Genomic DNA, 19,343 nt, shown 5'->3' with positions numbered 1-19,343 from the left:
TGTCCTGCAAGATGTCCGCCGGGTACGACGGCTTCATGGCCTCCGACAAGAGGTGAGACACATCGAGGTCCGTCTGTCATCCGTTCCCAATGCGGGATTTCAAGATCCCAGGAAAGATTACAAACTTTAATGATCTCCGTGGGGAAATGTGAGGCTGTACTGTAAGTGTTGCGTTGACCTTCGCTCTGAACGCAAAGAGGCCTTCTTCTCTCTCTCTACAAACAGTTTACACCAAACACCACACAGACAAGACTAGCGACTAACAAGTGAATATCCTGGAGCATTTAGCATTTATTGAGCAGAAATGTTGTTCTCAGAAGACGGTGGAGACCAAAAACAGAGCTAAAAAGAGGGTGAATATTGTTAGCTTCATCATAATCATGATCATAAAAACATGTCAGTAGTAAAAGCAGTATGGTTTCAACTCATTATGCTTTCGGCCGCCACACAGAACACTGAAGAATGGTGTTGTTGATATTTGTCTTGATTTTTGGCAAATACAATGAGGCTCAGCAGCTTGTGTTTGGTGTGTGACGAAGGCTTTCCACTGCCGTCTCGTCATTAAGGTGGCAGAGAAAATGAAAGAGCGTTCCCGTTTGGTTCCAGGACCCACTTGGTTATTTGGACTGAAAAGGGAAGTGAGGCTGTTTGGTTTGGAAGGAAGGCTGTCGTGTTGTCGGGCAGCCATTAGGACGGCAGAGGGACTATGACAGCACTTCAGTTTGGTACCGACAGCTTTGTCATTTGGACTCTGATTGTTGCTCCAGAAGTGTGTTTGGTTTGAACATCATGTCCCGTCTTCACCTCTGGGTAGCTTTATTATGGCTCACGCGGACGCTGCTCCCTCGATGGCGAGCAGGTCGGAAGTTACTAGCACCTCGAGCCATGCTCACAATGAATCCATAATAAGCCACATAATAAGGAAAAAAAACAAACTAAATAATATAATTCAATTTATTTTTGTATAGTAAATTTGCCTCAAAGGTCTTTTCAATCCGTACACATGTCATCGTCGTGTCCCAGAACCCTCTCATCGGAACAGGAAAAACTCCCCCAAAAACCCCTTTAACAGGGAGAAAAGAGGAAGAAGCCTGTGGGAGAGCAACAGAGGAGGGATCCCTCTCCCAGGATGGACAGAGTAATAGATGACATGTGTACACAATGATCAACATAAAAAAGTTACAACACATTCAATGTATATGATGGAACCGCGGCAGGAGGCAAGACCAGGGTCCAGGTATAACCACGATCCATGGAAACCTGTGGGGCAATAAGCAATGAAAACTAGAGGCGGGTTTTCTCACGACCAAGGACAAGCTGCACATCTGCAAGAAAAAACGGACAAAGATACTCACCTCATCTCTGTGTTAAATTTGGTCGGGCAGGTCTGACCTCAGTGGAAGAAGAACCCTTGAGCACCGGACGTGATGATGAATGGGGAGCAGGGTCACATCGGTTCGTACTGAAATGACAGCTGACTGCACAGAAGAGAACAGGTCTTTAAAGTTTGACGGGACATGTATGATTGGCTTGGGGAGACCGTGGCGAAATCGCCCACTGTCAGCTGATAGAGGAGGAGCCAGAGAGATTTGTGAGTGAATGAGAGCATAAAAAGACTGTCCTAATGTAGGACGTTAGAGTAAATCCACACATTTTACATAGTTAATCAATTTACAACTGTATGATTGTAAATACTATATTTCAAAATATCACTCCTATAAGCAAAGCTCTCTAAGTTGTACTGTACTTTACTCTAAGTAAATAATCAATGTTAACAATTTGATATTCAAGGAGGGACTGGGTCATCCTAAAATCATTATGGTGGCACCAAACACCCTGAGCCAAATTACAAAAAGTGGTAGCAGTCAAAGTCTATTCTGAATCCAAAGTTACAGGTCAGATATGCTGCTGGTTTACACCACAGGAGTTTGGTGTGAGTATCTTACCACAGCATCCTAAATCGGACACACCGGAAGCCTGGAGTGAGCTCTGAGGCAGACTGGCACGCAGACTTCCTGTCCCCTGGTAGCATTGAAGACTGGCCTCCCATCGTTACACTCTGCTGTTGGCAGCCACTCAAGCTCCAGAGGATCAAGTCCTCCGGGCCGCGATGGCTTGCCCCACACAGCGACACCTATCGCCATGCAGGGCTTAAGAGCGCGACTGAGTCTTCCCCACAGTCCAAACGCCCACCGACAGCATTGGCTCCGAGAAACCAGGGCTACTACCTGGGTGACTCCGTAGTCTTCCCAGAATGCAGTTCTTAAGATATGCTGCAGGACACTCCCCAACTGCTCAACACAATGAGCATGAATCTGCTAACATGATAGGGCAACACCTTGACTGAAATTGGTTGAAAAGCTTGCAAGCTCCTCAGCCAATTTGCCAGATGATAGACCTTCACGTCAACAGAAGTTCACCATCAGAGCATAACAAAGATGGGTGGGGCCCCCCAGGAAGCCTGACCACAGTTGATATGTCATCAGAGTGAAATCTGACTGTCTGCAGACTACTAGGACCAGTGGTTTTGCCGCGGCCTGCCTCAGAGCTGTCCAGGTGTCCTCTGTGGAGTTGTTAAAAAGAAGATCTGAAGATCTAGATAATGGCACGTTTGAGTGGGTCTGACCTCAGTGGAAGAACCCTTGAGCACCGGATGTGATGATGAATGGGGAGCAGGGTCACATCGGTTCGTACTGAAATGACAGCTGACTGCACAGAAGAGAACAGGTCTTTAAAGTTTGACGGGACATGTATGATTGGCTTGGGGAGACCGTGGCGAAATCGCCCACTGTCAGCTGATAGAGGAGGAGCCAGAGAGATTTGTGAGTGAATGAGAGCATAAAAAGACTGTCCTAATGTAGGACGTTAGAGTAAATCCACACATTTTACATAGTTAATCAATTTACAACTGTATGATTGTAAATACTATATTTCAAAATATCACTCCTATAAGCAAAGCTCTCTAAGTTGTACTGTACTTTACTCTAAGTAAATAATCAATGTTAACAATTTGATATTCAAGGAGGGACTGGGTCATCCTAAAATCATTATGGTGGCACCAAACACCCTGAGCCAAATTACAAAAAGTGGTAGCAGTCAAAGTCTATTCTGAATCCAAAGTTACAGGTCAGATATGCTGCTGGTTTACACCACAGGAGTTTGGTGTGAGTATCTTACCACAGCATCCTAAATCGGACACACCGGAAGCCTGGAGTGAGCTCTGAGGCAGACTGGCACGCAGACTTCCTGTCCCCTGGTAGCATTGAAGACTGGCCTCCCATCGTTACACTCTGCTGTCGGCAGCCACTCAAGCTCCAGAGGATCAAGTCCTCCGGGCCGCGATGGCTTGCCCCACACAGCGACACCTATCGCCATGCAGGGCTTAAGAGCGCGACTGAGTCTTCCCCACAGTCCAAACGCCCACCGACAGCATTGGCTCCGAGAAACCAGGGCTACTACCTGGGTGACTCCGTAGTCTTCCCAGAATGCAGTTCTTAAGATATGCTGCAGGACACTCCCCAACTGCTCAACACAATGAGCATGAATCTGCTAACATGATAGGGCAACACCTTGACTGAAATTGGTTGAAAAGCTTGCAAGCTCCTCAGCCAATTTGCCAGATGATAGACCTTCACGTCAACAGAAGTTCACCATCAGAGCATAACAAAGATGGGTGGGGCCCCCCAGGAAGCCTGACCACAGTTGATATGTCATCAGAGTGAAATCTGACTGTCTGCAGACTACTAGGACCAGTGGTTTTGCCGCGGCCTGCCTCAGAGCTGTCCAGGTGTCCTCTGTGGAGCTGTTAAAAAGAAGATCTGAAGATCTAGATAATGGCACGTTTGAGTGGGTCTGACCTCAGTGGAAGAACCCTTGAGCACCGGATGTGATGATGAATGGGGAGGAGGGTCACATCGGTTCGTACTGAAATGACAGCTGACTGCACAGAAGAGAACAGGTCTTTAAAGTTTGACGGGACATGTATGATTGGCTTGGGGAGACCGTGGCGAAATCGCCCACTGTCAGCTGATAGAGGAGGAGCCAGAGAGATTTGTGAGTGAATGAGAGCATAAAAAGACTGTCCTAATGTAGGATGTTAGAGTAAATCCACACATTTTACATAGTTAATCAATTTACAACTGTATGATTGTAAATACTATATTTCAAAATATCACTCCTATAAGCAAAGCTCTCTAAGTTGGACTGTACTTTACTCTAAGTAAATAATCAATGTTAACAATTTGATATTCAAGGAGGGATTGGGTCATCCTAAAATCATTATGGTGGCACCAAACATCCTGAGCCAAATTACAAAAAGTGGTAGCAGTCAAAGTCAACTCTGAATCCAAAGTTACAGGTCAGATATGCTGCTGGTTTACACCACAGGAGTTTGGTGTGAGTATCTTACCACAGCATCCTAAATCGGACACACCGGAAGCCTGGAGTGAGCTCTGAGGCAGGCTGGCACGCAGACTTCCTGTCCCCTGGTAGCATTGAAGACTGGCCTCCCATCGTTACAATCTGCTGTCGGCAGCCACTCAAGCTCCAGAGGATCAAGTCCTCCGGGCCGCGATGGCTTGCCCCACACAGCGACACCTATCGCCATGCAGGGCTTAAGAGCGCGACTGAGTCTTCCCCACAGTCCAAACGCCCACCGACAGCATTGGCTCCGAGAAACCAGGGCTACTACCTGGGTGACTCCGTAGTCTTCCCAGAATGCAGTTCTTAAGATATGCTGCAGGACACTCCCCAACTGCTCAACACAATGAGCATGAATCTGCTAACATGATAGGGCAACACCTTGACTGAAATTGGTTGAAAAGCTTGCAAGCTCCTCAGCCAATTTGCCAGATGATAGACCTTCACGTCAACAGAAGTTCACCATCAGAGCATAACAAAGATGGGTGGGGCCCCCCAGGAAGCCTGACCACAGTTGATATGTCATCAGAGTGAAATCTGACTGTCTGCAGACTACTAGGACCAGTGGTTTTGCCGCGGCCTGCCTCAGAGCTGTCCAGGTGTCCTCTGTGGAGTTGTTAAAAAGAAGATCTGAAGATCTAGATAATGGCATGTTTGAGTGGGTCTGACCTCAGTGGAAGAACCCTTGAGCACCGGATGTGATGATGAATGGGGAGGAGGGTCACATCGGTTCGTACTGAAATGACAGCTGACTGCACAGAAGAGAACAGGTCTTTAAAGTTTGACGGGACATGTATGATTGGCTTGGGGAGACCGTGGCGAAATCGCCCACTGTCAGCTGATAGAGGAGGAGCCAGAGAGATTTGTGAGTGAATGAGAGCATAAAAAGACTGTCCTAATGTAGGATGTTAGAGTAAATCCACACATTTTACATAGTTAATCAATTTACAACTGTATGATTGTAAATACTATATTTCAAAATATCACTCCTATAAGCAAAGCTCTCTAAGTTGGACTGTACTTTACTCTAAGTAAATAATCAATGTTAACAATTTGATATTCAAGGAGGGATTGGGTCATCCTAAAATCATTATGGTGGCACCAAACATCCTGAGCCAAATTACAAAAAGTGGTAGCAGTCAAAGTCAATTCTGAATCCAAAGTTACAGGTCAGATATGCTGCTGGTTTACACCACAGGAGTTTGGTGTGAGTATCTTACCACAGCATCCTAAATCGGACACACCGGAAGCCTGGAGTGAGCTCTGAGGCAGGCTGGCACGCAGACTTCCTGTCCCCTGGTAGCATTGAAGACTGGCCTCCCATCGTTACAATCTGCTGTCGGCAGCCACTCAAGCTCCAGAGGATCAAGTCCTCCGGGCCGCGATGGCTTGCCCCACACAGCGACACCTATCGCCATGCAGGGCTTAAGAGCGCGACTGAGTCTTCCCCACAGTCCAAACACCCACCGACAGCATTGGCTCCGAGAAACCAGGGCTACTACCTGGGTGACTCCGTAGTCTTCCCAGAATGCAGTTCTTAAGATATGCTGCAGGACACTCCCCAACTGCTCAACACAATGAGCATGAATCTGCTAACATGATAGGGCAACACCTTGACTGAAATTGGTTGAAAAGCTTGCAAGCTCCTCAGCCAATTTGCCAGATGATAGACCTTCACGTCAACAGAAGTTCACCATCAGAGCATAACAAAGATGGGTGGGGCCCCCCAGGAAGCCTGACCACAGTTGATATGTCATCAGAGTGAAATCTGACTGTCTGCAGACTACTAGGACCAGTGGTTTTGCCGCGGCCTGCCTCAGAGCTGTCCAGGTGTCCTCTGTGGAGTTGTTAAAAAGAAGATCTGAAGATCTAGATAATGGCATGTTTGAGTGGGTCTGACCTCAGTGGAAGAACCCTTGAGCACCGGATGTGATGATGAATGGGGAGCAGGGTCACATCGGTTCGTACTGAAATGACAGCTGACTGCACAGAAGAGAACAGGTCTTTAAAGTTTGACGGGACATGTATGATTGGCTTGGGGAGACCGTGGCGAAATCGCCCACTGTCAGCTGATAGAGGAGGAGCCAGAGAGATTTGTGAGTGAATGAGAGCATAAAAAGACTGTCCTAATGTAGGATGTTAGAGTAAATCCACACATTTTACATAGTTAATCAATTTACAACTGTATGATTGTAAATACTATATTTCAAAATATCACTCCTATAAGCAAAGCTCTCTAAGTTGGACTGTACTTTACTCTAAGTAAATAATCAATGTTAACAATTTGATATTCAAGGAGGGATTGGGTCATCCTAAAATCATTATGGTGGCACCAAACATCCTGAGCCAAATTACAAAAAGTGGTAGCAGTCAAAGTCAACTCTGAATCCAAAGTTACAGGTCAGATATGCTGCTGGTTTACACCACAGGAGTTTGGTGTGAGTATCTTACCACAGCATCCTAAATCGGACACACCGGAAGCCTGGAGTGAGCTCTGAGGCAGGCTGGCACGCAGACTTCCTGTCCCCTGGTAGCATTGAAGACTGGCCTCCCATCGTTACAATCTGCTGTCGGCAGCCACTCAAGCTCCAGAGGATCAAGTCCTCCGGGCCGCGATGGCTTGCCCCACACAGCGACACCTATCGCCATGCAGGGCTTAAGAGCGCGACTGAGTCTTCCCCACAGTCCAAACGCCCACCGACAGCATTGGCTCCGAGAAACCAGGGCTACTACCTGGGTGACTCCGTAGTCTTCCCAGAATGCAGTTCTTAAGATATGCTGCAGGACACTCCCCAACTGCTCAACACAATGAGCATGAATCTGCTAACATGATAGGGCAACACCTTGACTGAAATTGGTTGAAAAGCTTGCAAGCTCCTCAGCCAATTTGCCAGATGATAGACCTTCACGTCAACAGAAGTTCACCATCAGAGCATAACAAAGATGGGTGGGGCCCCCCAGGAAGCCTGACCACAGTTGATATGTCATCAGAGTGAAATCTGACTGTCTGCAGACTACTAGGACCAGTGGTTTTGCCGCGGCCTGCCTCAGAGCTGTCCAGGTGTCCTCTGTGGAGTTGTTAAAAAGAAGATCTGAAGATCTAGATAATGGCATGTTTGAGTGGGTCTGACCTCAGTGGAAGAACCCTTGAGCACCGGATGTGATGATGAATGGGGAGGAGGGTCACATCGGTTCGTACTGAAATGACAGCTGACTGCACAGAAGAGAACAGGTCTTTAAAGTTTGACGGGACATGTATGATTGGCTTGGGGAGACCGTGGCGAAATCGCCCACTGTCAGCTGATAGAGGAGGAGCCAGAGAGATTTGTGAGTGAATGAGAGCATAAAAAGACTGTCCTAATGTAGGATGTTAGAGTAAATCCACACATTTTACATAGTTAATCAATTTACAACTGTATGATTGTAAATACTATATTTCAAAATATCACTCCTATAAGCAAAGCTCTCTAAGTTGGACTGTACTTTACTCTAAGTAAATAATCAATGTTAACAATTTGATATTCAAGGAGGGATTGGGTCATCCTAAAATCATTATGGTGGCACCAAACATCCTGAGCCAAATTACAAAAAGTGGTAGCAGTCAAAGTCAATTCTGAATCCAAAGTTACAGGTCAGATATGCTGCTGGTTTACACCACAGGAGTTTGGTGTGAGTATCTTACCACAGCATCCTAAATCGGACACACCGGAAGCCTGGAGTGAGCTCTGAGGCAGGCTGGCACGCAGACTTCCTGTCCCCTGGTAGCATTGAAGACTGGCCTCCCATCGTTACAATCTGCTGTCGGCAGCCACTCAAGCTCCAGAGGATCAAGTCCTCCGGGCCGCGATGGCTTGCCCCACACAGCGACACCTATCGCCATGCAGGGCTTAAGAGCGCGACTGAGTCTTCCCCACAGTCCAAACACCCACCGACAGCATTGGCTCCGAGAAACCAGGGCTACTACCTGGGTGACTCCGTAGTCTTCCCAGAATGCAGTTCTTAAGATATGCTGCAGGACACTCCCCAACTGCTCAACACAATGAGCATGAATCTGCTAACATGATAGGGCAACACCTTGACTGAAATTGGTTGAAAAGCTTGCAAGCTCCTCAGCCAATTTGCCAGATGATAGACCTTCACGTCAACAGAAGTTCACCATCAGAGCATAACAAAGATGGGTGGGGCCCCCCAGGAAGCCTGACCACAGTTGATATGTCATCAGAGTGAAATCTGACTGTCTGCAGACTACTAGGACCAGTGGTTTTGCCGCGGCCTGCCTCAGAGCTGTCCAGGTGTCCTCTGTGGAGTTGTTAAAAAGAAGATCTGAAGATCTAGATAATGGCATGTTTGAGTGGGTCTGACCTCAGTGGAAGAACCCTTGAGCACCGGATGTGATGATGAATGGGGAGGAGGGTCACATCGGTTCGTACTGAAATGACAGCTGACTGCACAGAAGAGAACAGGTCTTTAAAGTTTGACGGGACATGTATGATTGGCTTGGGGAGACCGTGGCGAAATCGCCCACTGTCAGCTGATAGAGGAGGAGCCAGAGAGATTTGTGAGTGAATGAGAGCATAAAAAGACTGTCCTAATGTAGGATGTTAGAGTAAATCCACACATTTTACATAGTTAATCAATTTACAACTGTATGATTGTAAATACTATATTTCAAAATATCACTCCTATAAGCAAAGCTCTCTAAGTTGGACTGTACTTTACTCTAAGTAAATAATCAATGTTAACAATTTGATATTCAAGGAGGGATTGGGTCATCCTAAAATCATTATGGTGGCACCAAACATCCTGAGCCAAATTACAAAAAGTGGTAGCAGTCAAAGTCAACTCTGAATCCAAAGTTACAGGTCAGATATGCTGCTGGTTTACACCACAGGAGTTTGGTGTGAGTATCTTACCACAGCATCCTAAATCGGACACACCGGAAGCCTGGAGTGAGCTCTGAGGCAGGCTGGCACGCAGACTTCCTGTCCCCTGGTAGCATTGAAGACTGGCCTCCCATCGTTACAATCTGCTGTCGGCAGCCACTCAAGCTCCAGAGGATCAAGTCCTCCGGGCCGCGATGGCTTGCCCCACACAGCGACACCTATCGCCATGCAGGGCTTAAGAGCGCGACTGAGTCTTCCCCACAGTCCAAACACCCACCGACAGCATTGGCTCCGAGAAACCAGGGCTACTACCTGGGTGACTCCGTAGTCTTCCCAGAATGCAGTTCTTAAGATATGCTGCAGGACACTCCCCAACTGCTCAACACAATGAGCATGAATCTGCTAACATGATAGGGCAACACCTTGACTGAAATTGGTTGAAAAGCTTGCAAGCTCCTCAGCCAATTTGCCAGATGATAGACCTTCACGTCAACAGAAGTTCACCATCAGAGCATAACAAAGATGGGTGGGGCCCCCCAGGAAGCCTGACCACAGTTGATATGTCATCAGAGTGAAATCTGACTGTCTGCAGACTACTAGGACCAGTGGTTTTGCCGCGGCCTGCCTCAGAGCTGTCCAGGTGTCCTCTGTGGAGTTGTTAAAAAGAAGATCTGAAGATCTAGATAATGGCATGTTTGAGTGGGTCTGACCTCAGTGGAAGAACCCTTGAGCACCGGATGTGATGATGAATGGGGAGGAGGGTCACATCGGTTCGTACTGAAATGACAGCTGACTGCACAGAAGAGAACAGGTCTTTAAAGTTTGACGGGACATGTATGATTTGACGGGACATATATGGGACATAACATATACGTTTGACGGGACATGTATGATTGGCTTGGGGAGACCATGACGAAATCGCCCACTGTCAGCTGATAGAGGAGGAGCCAGAGAGATTTGTGAGTGAATGAGAGCATAAAAAGACTAAAAAGTAAGTAAATCCCCAAATTCCCAGGGAGCCGTTAGCAGTAAAGAAATAACACTGTACATTACAATATTGCAGATATTTTCAATCATACATGCAACAAGTCACAACAAAAGTTGAAGCTGTTGCAAGTAATAAGACGTTCTATTAATTCTTTTTTGTTTGCGTGGCACGTTTCACTGCTCTGATAGGAAGAAGAGATTACCCGATTTGCATTTTTTAAAAACAATTTTCCACTCCTCCAAGAATATTTGAATAATCACAAGAAGGTGTTTTGGGTATTAATACCACTAGATTTCACCATGACTAATATAACATGAATCATACACGTAGTATTATTAAATATAGGTATTGCTGGGTAATAATTAAACGTGATAATAACCACATGAAAATAATCATAATCACGTCAATGATAATACATTGATAATAACAAGCCCATACCAACTCAAATACCTCGAAAATGTTGATTATTTTTGCAGTAAAGTTCTTAATTAAATAACGATGATTCACGTGAAATTAATAGAATAAGACTGTATTCACTCAGATAATATTCACACGCAGTGGTGATGTTTATACACAGTTCCACATCTCAAAGAGATATTTTCACTAAACTCCAGGGTCGCGAGGCGATTCATTAATGATTAATTAATGTATTGAACTTAGAAGCAGCCGATAATCAGCTCTGAATACATGTTTCAACAGTAAACTCAATCCTCAGAGCTTATTAAATGCATTTTAGGAAAATTGCTCCTGAGGATTTTAGAGACGTTACATAAGGAAAATCATGAATTTAGTTTGTCTTACCAGGCTGCTGCTCTTCTTTGACAAGTGCATTTCTTCAGTAGTTTCGTTACTCCTTCAGGCTTTCAGGCGTCAGATCTCCAAACAGTTCAGCTTTCCAGCGATCAGGGTTGTTTTTTTTTGCAGCTCAACTCTTGTGAAGTCCAAATGCAAAGTGAGAAAGTGCACAGATCTGCTTAAGTAAGCTGTCAAACTCGTCAGTGACGCGCGAACGAACGCGCGAACGAAGGCTCGAACGTCACTGACGTCACTGATGCATGTCAGTAGCCAGAGATGGGCAAAAATACATGATACACATTTGATACAAAATACAAATTACCCCTCAAATAATTGTGTTAAAATGGAATTTTTCTGTTTTTGCTCAGTTGTTCACAACAATATCTGACTTTTCTTTACCACTCTCACTTAGTTATAGAGCTTTTAAAAAGGTTCAGCAACTTAAATACTTTATGTCAACAACATTCCCATGCCAAATACATATACATATATATATATATATGTATATATATATATATATATATATATATGTATATATATACCCATAAAATATCACTTAAGACGTTGGTTGTATTGTCTAAATGTTTATTGATACAGCCCCTCTTACCCTCCTTTGGTTTCAAAAAAGGTGTTAACAGTCAAGTAGCTTGATATAAGAGAATGAGAAAGTCACTGAACAAAACAAAAAACAGTATTTTGTGACAAAGTAAAGTCTCCTTGGCTGTTTCACTAGATAAGTCAATACTGTACAACACATTTAAGTCTTACTGCACTTGAACTAACCAACAACATCACAATGAAACATGATTCCTTTATAATGAATAATTGAAATAATATTCAGCATGCACATTTTCACCTTCCTGTTTCAGTAGTAAAATAAACAGAGTAGAAAGCAAAGCCCACAAGTCAGAAGTGGCCTGAAATAGTCAAACTGTTACATAATAATCATTGTGACACAGGAAGTAACACAGAAACTGCTGTGCTAATGCTATGAAATACACTTTACAAAAAAGTTGTGAATGCTTATACAGAATATTTTAACCCCATAGTTTCACATTTGTTTAAAGAAATAGTTCAACATTTTGGGAAAAATGCACATTTGAGTTAGATGAGTTGATCAATATCACTCTTATGTCTGTGTGTGTGTTAGCCTAGCTAAGCATTAGGACTGAAGGCAGGTGGAAGATACCAGCATCTCTTAAGCTCCACTAATATGTAAGAACCATGATGTATATTGTTTCTTCAATCTGTACCAAAACACAAAACGGCAAGTTTATATTTTTCAGGGAGCTTGGCAATTTAATTACAATTCTTGTTAACAGTCATGAGCTCTAGAAATGCTGCACAGGTAACAGATAAACTGTCTTTACATTTAAGTGAGTGTACAGATTCAACAAAGGAGATAAATAACGTTTTAAATGAGTCAGTCGGTGTATTTTTAACTTTATCAGAGCCAGGCTAGCTGTTTCCCCCTGCCTCCAGTCTTTATGCTAAGCTAAGCTAACCACCTCCCGGCTCTAACTCCATACACTTAAAGACACTGTTAAGTAAAAAATATATTTTACGAGTTCTAATCCTGTGGCCCTGTTCAAACTTTTAGTTTAGTCAATGTCAAAAAAATATATTTGCAAAATTATAAAATATTTTGGACAACTGTTGAACTGGTCGTTCATATGAGCGTGTCCTGGACTTCTTGCCCTAATTTGGATCTACTTACTCTGATGAAATCTGGCAGTGGACTGGTCATTCTCCTGACGGTTAACCACCGGAGGACTGAACAGAGGTGCAGCCACTGAAGTGGAATTAGAGACTGAACTGATGTGGGTGCTAGTGCCTACTGCCGTTGAAGCAGTGGCTGCTGGGTAAAAATGAACATCTACCGCCACGGTAGTGAGGCCCAAGGAGACGTGGTGAGAAAGGAGCATGGGAGGGTTGCCATGCGAGATGCTGAGGCTGTGGTGGATGGGTGCTCCACATGCCTCGGCACTTTGCAGGGTTAAAGAGGAGCGCAGACCCTCACGTCTGGATGGTGGAGAGGGGGAAGGCGATCGAGAGGGTAAGGATGACGGGGGAGGCAACGCGTCCTGGCATGGGCTGCAGCGGTTGTCTTCTCTGTTACTGGTCCAGTCCTCAGCACACTGCAGCTGGATGCTGGGCTGCGACAAACTGCAGCCCTTCTCATCCTCCAGGTCGGGATCAATCTGAAACAGTATAACAATAGCAATGGCAATTTAAATGATTTGATCAAATAAAGGGTACCAAGCCTGATGGCACCATGAGCTTTGTACTTCTAACTACACACTACGTAAACTTGAGTCATTCTAACTCCCAGATTTTGTTGACTCAAGGAACATCGCTTGAGGAAATTGATCACATTTGCTCTTCTGTGCTACAACGGTGCTGCCTTGTTTGTTTAATCTGTTCATGCCCTGAGGAACGACAATCCTCTAAAAATGCATTTCTGTGTTATCAAACCTTTGTGTCAAGAATGGGCTCAGGATAAGTCTCTACGGTGACTAAATGATTGTCCAGAGCCAGCCGTGTGTCCTCCTGAAGATCCTCGAACGTAGGCTCCATCTGCACCATGACCAGGCTCGGCCCTGGAGGTCGGGCTTGGGTGTCTGATGTGTTGGGGCTCTGCTCAATCACTGCCATGCAGTCATCGTCTTCAAAAGCTCTGTGCAAGACACAAAACACTCTAGGTTCCTGCATCTTCTACAAAGAGACAAAAATTCCTTGTCTCATGCATTTCTTTGTCCTGTGTAATAGTGTATTTACCTGTTTTCATACGTACGTCCTGCAGCTCGACATTCAGTTTGTCGTATGGGGATGCTTACGTTCCTCTGAGCTGTCAAGGAAATTTTCATTTTAAAGCAATAATTTGACATTTTGGTAAATATGCTTTATTCGCTTTCCGGTGGAGAGAAGATTGACACCACTCTAATACTTGTCTATTACATAGAAGCAGCTCATAGCTTCGCACACAAATTGTTAGACTCACTATGGACAGAAAGAGTGAAAAAAATTGATGCAACAGAAACCTGGCACCTACATTTCCCCACAATGCAACTCGGCAGCCAACAGTTTTGAGATGGTGTGCAATGCTAGTAGCAGCTAACGTAGCCTTGAGCCGTTAGCCTCAAGCAGAGATCAGGAGTTGACTCCAGAGGTCGGTGGATCACCTATTTCTTTCTCCACACAGATTTTTTTTTTCATTTTCAAACTTGTAGTCTTCTTTATTTAGTATTAAAAAAAAGAAGAAGTTGTTACAAAAGACCACAGACTGTATATATGAAGAGCATATAGTCGTTGTGACATCACCCAATGGTTTGTGGATTGCGGTTTCAAAGCCTCGAGTTCGTCATTTTGGCCGTCGCCATCTTGTTTTTTTCTTACAAAAAGTGAACAGAAGTTACCATATTTGGACATCACAAGGTAGCCATGCCCTAAAGCGTAACCTGCTTTGTCGTCTCTTTTACTCTCAATGGGACTATAATTTACAAAATGAACATCATGCTGTATTGACAAAGGCTTAAAACCAGTAATTGAGATCATAAACTCATGTTTACAATGTTTAATAAGGTAATAAATTAAGTGAGACGGAGAGTAATTTTCTCATTGACATCCATACAATCGGACTTCTTTTTGCAACCAGAGTCGTCGCTCCCCACGTTGGCTTCACTTTTCAGAATCGGAGGTTGCCGCCTGCAAAAGCCTTTACACAACCTCACAGCTGCAGTCGCATTGGTGAGGCTCCCCTTTCTACAATCAGACATGAAAGTGGCATCAATCTTCTTATCTAACTCTCCGCCCTGAAGCGAAAAAGCATATTACCCAAAATGTCAAACTATTCCTTGAAGAGTAATGATTTTTTTTTCCGAAGTTTACCATGTTCAGAATGTGAAATAGGTGTGCTGACATTTGATGTGGCTGAGGATCTCTGACCTGCTCGGCTTGTTGGTGCAGATTCGTTCTTCTGGACCACTGAATAGAAGGTAACAGTGATGAAGATGAAGGCCAGAGATACACCCACTCCCACCACAATGGGAATGTCATGTTTCTCCAGCACGGGCAACCATGACGGAGACTGCTGCGTTACTCTGTGTGGAACACAAAACTTAACTGAAACATTGCTGTTTTTTCTTCTTTACAATATCTATCACTTCACCATATCATATTTTGACCTACCTCTGATCATTGCTGGTCATAGGTGATTGGGAGGTGTTCCTCTTCAGCCACTCTGTAAGCTCCGTGTCATTGGCTGATTTAGCTTCCTGACCTGGGTCACCTTTCTGGCTAGTATTTCGCTGTACCTTATCGGACATATTGGCCTGATGGACAACAGGAATGTCAGGGCCCAGCGTTGAAGGATCGGAGGTCTGATGGGCGGTCAAGACTGAAGGCTGGATTTTAAGAGGGTTTCTGTTCTGGGGTGGAAAGGTTTCTGTCTGAGGTAGATAAGCCTGTGAGTGGAGCTGTGGATGTTGTGTTGGAGATGAATGAGGAAGTGCAGACATGGTTTTAGCTGGTTTAGGTAGGGCAGGCGAAGAAGGTTCACTGTAAATTTGGGATTGTTGAGGCTTTGTAACTAAAGACGGTGGAGGTTGTGTGGAAGGCAGATAATGTGGGTTTGTCGATAGCTCAAGATGGAACTTCGGAAGAAGACTTTGAGTGACCGATTGTTTAGGATCGGATTGAGATGTTTGTGAGAGAGTTGGTGAAGGCTGCAGATGTGTGTCCTGGTGTAGGCGTTGACCTCTGTGCTCAAATGTGGTTTGAGAAATCTGGGTTGAGGTCGGCTCACGGACAGATTGGTAAATTGTACTTTTTGAAACCAGTTGGTGAGTTTGAGTTTGTTGCAGTTCAGCTTGAAAAGCAGAAGAGTGGGTGATTGAACCAGAGGGGCTCGTCTTAGTTCGGGTTGCTGGACTCTGTGTTGGAGTCGGCGAATACAAATCCAACTTGAGAAAGCCAAAGGGTCTACCCACTGGAGCGCTTGACGTCTCAGTGAAGGGCTCTATGATTTGACCGGCTGGAGACACAGCACGGATGTTAGAGCCCTGAGAATCAGGCTCTATCAACAATCCGTCACTGACTTGATGCTGAAATGGTATACGGGATGATGCTAATGTCAAATGGGATTGACTTTCAGTGAGTAAATCCTGAAGGGTTGTACTCAAAACTCCCCTCGTGACTACTGATGTCTGACTGTGTGTTACTGGTGGCTCACTATTTGAAATCAAAAGAGGATCTCTAGTCAACGGCGGTTGGGTGTGGAGATCTACTGACTGGAAGTTTGGATGCGGAGGAGGTGGTAACATTGGAGGCTGCATCTGTGTGACTAACGGCTGGGTTGGATTGGTCGTTGGCTGATTCAGTCGGTGCTGCAAAAGATGGGCGAGTGATCGTAGTGGCATCTTGAGCTCAGCCGCTGCTCCACTTGAAAATGTGGACAATGTGGTGGCTCTGTTTGTTGTCGCATCACAGTGTGATAAGGAGCCTGGAAATGGAGAAAAGAACATGGAAAATATGTTTAATTTCTGTAGCTCCAAACATCAGTTCTATTGTTTAATTAACATGAAACTCACCAATGTATTGGCTCAATTGCACAGCAACATCGCTAAAAACTGATCCAATGGGGCAATTCATTATTCTAATAATGCATGTAGCTATAAAATGCAGCTTTCTATTGCAAACTTAAACAACTTTCTCCTTGAGTGAGGAGTTATCGTAACATCCCAGTTGTAAAGTCTGTCACTAAGGACGGCAAAAGCGTTGCTTGCCGGACCAACCTTATTTCACCACCCTGCTCTCTTTAACTAGCACGATACAAGGTTTGCCGTCTGCCTGATTCCATGTGAATGCAGCATTGTGATGCCTTCGTTTGTCTCCATCAGTCACGCAACCCTGACCCCGCAGGACGTAGGACCGAGACAATTTGGGTTGCAATTTTATCGTTTGCCTTTGTTTTTGCTTTGAGATGAATATGAATAATGTGAAGGCTTCTTTTCAACCTGAAGTGATATGGCTACAAGATCTCAGCACTTACTTTGATGAGTACAAAGTTATCATAACCTATAGAAGTTTTTCTTGAACTACATACACGTGGCCTCCTCATGCTGTGTCTGTACATGTGGATGGTGTGTTGTCCCAAGGTGTTGCTCAGCCAAAGAGTCTCTGGATTGGGAAGCAGGCAGGTCTTTGCTAGTGTTGGTGCTCTAGAACATATGAAAGACTCTTAGTTTCAGGACAGGTGTAGCGTTTGACACAATCAGAAAAGAACTAAGCCACAAAACAAGTAATAGGCAGGTTATATGCCGCAAATATCAGAGCAGTGACGTCAGCCATTGACAATGAAAAGGCACCACACGTAACGTTGTATAGAGCACAGACATTAAAGAATAAAGCTTCTGGACAGAAACCACACTGATTTGAGAGCACATAAGCCACAGCAGAGGTTTACTCACAGCAGACAAAACCAGTCTTGTCTGCTTGCCTCTATCAGCTGGACGATGTTCCGCTTAGGACAGAGGACAGCATGAAAGACAATCAGCAAGATTGTATATGGGGTCGAGGAAGCAGCTTATGGTATAATAATATACTCTAAGTTGTTTGCCTCAAAGTAAATGTAAAAAAAAATGTAATGACAGCACACACACTCTCTCTCTCTCTCTCTCTCTCTCTGAATATACTGTGATAATAAAACAATATTTGCATCTATATTTTTAATAATGTTAGGTATTTGTCACTCTGCCGTTGATGGAAAAATAGCAGGTTTTATGATACCAACATACCTGTAATAACGAGCATGCTACGTCTCTGATGTCGTCCTGCTCGATTCTCAGCAGTACAGTAATATTCCCCTACATCAGAATACTGCACACCGGAAATGTGAAGAGTTCCATTTTCTGCACGGACCATAAGATAACAAGTCATAAATCACATCCTGTACATTTCTTTGCTGCTTGCAATGAGATCCTGATGAAAATAAAACCTGATGACAGTGACACTGTGGACTCACCATCAATGTGTCTGTCTTCAGCGAGGCTGATGGGGGACTGTGTCTCTTCTCCGCCCCTGGTCCAGGTATAGGTGATGGGCAGAATGCCTACAGCCCTGCAGGGCAAGACCGCTGAAGCCCCGATCCTGCAGCTCACCTGACCTACCAAGGTCACTATGATGGGACTCACTGGGACGAGGAAAGAGAAACATGTGGTCATATTATGCATTTTAGGCAAAAAAAAGGCCCAGTTCTGCACTCCCAGTTTGTATTGTGCACAGTTTGTATTTGCATACATGCTGTACTGAGCAGCAATGAGCTCTATACATGCATTGTGCCTTAAACAGTGCATATTCCTCACACTTAAGATTTAAAGTGAGAACTGTAATTTGGTCTCAACAATTTGAATCTTACCTCAAGTGTTTAAGCAACAAAAGTCAGTTTCAGACGGTTTCCTGACTTCTCCTGGATCTCAACTATTCATTTCGGTACATTACATTGCAGTTTAAGTTTAAATTACCAGCAACTCTCAGCATTGCTGTGTTGCGGCTGTGGCCCAGAGCGTTGGAGGCCTCGCACACATACGCTCCCTCGTCATAGCTCCGGGCTGACTGGATGTAGAGAGTGGCATTTCTCAGTCTGTATGAGAGAGATGAACATGGTCATAACAACTGTCATAGTACTTTGTGTAGTTTTGCTGGTGTGCAACGGTGGTGTAAAGTAAGTATTGTACTCAAGTACAGGTTTGAGGTACTTATACTCCACTACGTCTCAGAGGAAAACTTTGTATTGTGTAGACACATGCGCTTCAAAGAATAACACCGCAATACAACTTTTGAAAATCTTGTAGCACACAATAATCACTTGTGAACAATTTATTATCTTGTGTGCATAAGTTAAAAAAAATATGTATCTTGAAAACTCAATAATCTAACACTCTGAATGGAACTATTTTGCAAGTCAGTAATTTAACTTTTAATACTTATAAAGCAACAGGATTTAGGATTTAATAGGATTTATTGACAGGAAAGGAAAATTCTATTATTAGATTTATTTTCTTTAGGCTATAATCATCTGAAAATACGAATCCTTGTGTTTTTGCTACCTTAGAATGACCCCTTTTAATCTACGCTTCTCGTCTTCATGGAGACGGCTGCCGTGTTTCTACAGTAGCCCAGAATGGACAAACTAAAACTCGCTCTTCACCTTTTCGCATCGTTTTCAGTTGGTTGCATTCTCCAACCTCACTGCTAGAAGC

The 19,343-nt window shown here is 44.4% G+C and overlaps 1 protein-coding gene and 1 long non-coding RNA gene across 4 annotated transcripts; both read right to left on the bottom strand.

Moving 5' to 3' along the window:
* Window positions 1-940: 940 nt before the first annotated feature.
* LOC137879950 (uncharacterized) lies at window positions 941-11,256 on the bottom strand. 3 transcript variants are annotated; one of them, XR_011103776.1, is made up of 4 exons: window positions 11,092-11,256; window positions 7,551-10,095; window positions 1,356-6,402; window positions 941-1,260 (listed from the first exon to the last, which is right to left on the bottom strand). It is a non-coding gene; the product is annotated as an uncharacterized lncRNA (long non-coding RNA). The 3 variants fall into 3 exon arrangements; XR_011103777.1 differs by having other exon boundaries at window positions 1,356-8,864; window positions 10,013-10,095; XR_011103775.1 differs by having other exon boundaries at window positions 1,356-10,095.
* A 469-nt stretch (window positions 11,257-11,725) lies between these two features.
* On the bottom strand, window positions 11,726-15,102 carry LOC137879966 (uncharacterized). The gene is made up of 4 exons (XM_068720957.1): window positions 15,031-15,102; window positions 13,864-13,933; window positions 13,561-13,762; window positions 11,726-13,286 (listed from the first exon to the last, which is right to left on the bottom strand). The coding sequence occupies exons 3-4, from the start codon at window positions 13,738-13,740 to the stop codon at window positions 12,795-12,797; spliced, it is 672 nt and encodes a 223-aa protein (XP_068577058.1). The 5' UTR covers window positions 13,741-13,762; window positions 13,864-13,933; window positions 15,031-15,102; the 3' UTR covers window positions 11,726-12,794.
* Between the last annotated feature and the right edge of the window lie 4,241 nt (window positions 15,103-19,343).

This window comes from Cebidichthys violaceus, unplaced genomic scaffold (genome assembly GCF_023349555.1).
Source record: "Cebidichthys violaceus isolate CVI_PGR_0920_01 unplaced genomic scaffold, fCebVio1.0.p SCAF_26, whole genome shotgun sequence".
In the NCBI taxonomy this organism is placed as follows: domain Eukaryota; kingdom Metazoa; phylum Chordata; class Actinopteri; order Perciformes; family Stichaeidae; genus Cebidichthys; species Cebidichthys violaceus.
The sequence above is the reverse complement of the archived record's forward strand: the minus strand, read 5'-3'. Positions and strand labels throughout refer to the sequence as shown.

Excerpts from the sequence above, each read along its gene's own strand:
- LOC137879966 (XM_068720957.1), bottom strand. The coding sequence starts at position 13,740 with ATGGCAGTGATTGAGCAGAGCCCCAACACATCAGACACCCAAGCCCGA. Across the intron at positions 13,287-13,560 it reads AGCCCATTCTTGACACAAAG|ATTGATCCCGACCTGGAGGA; the intron begins GTTTGATAACAC and ends ATACTGTTTCAG.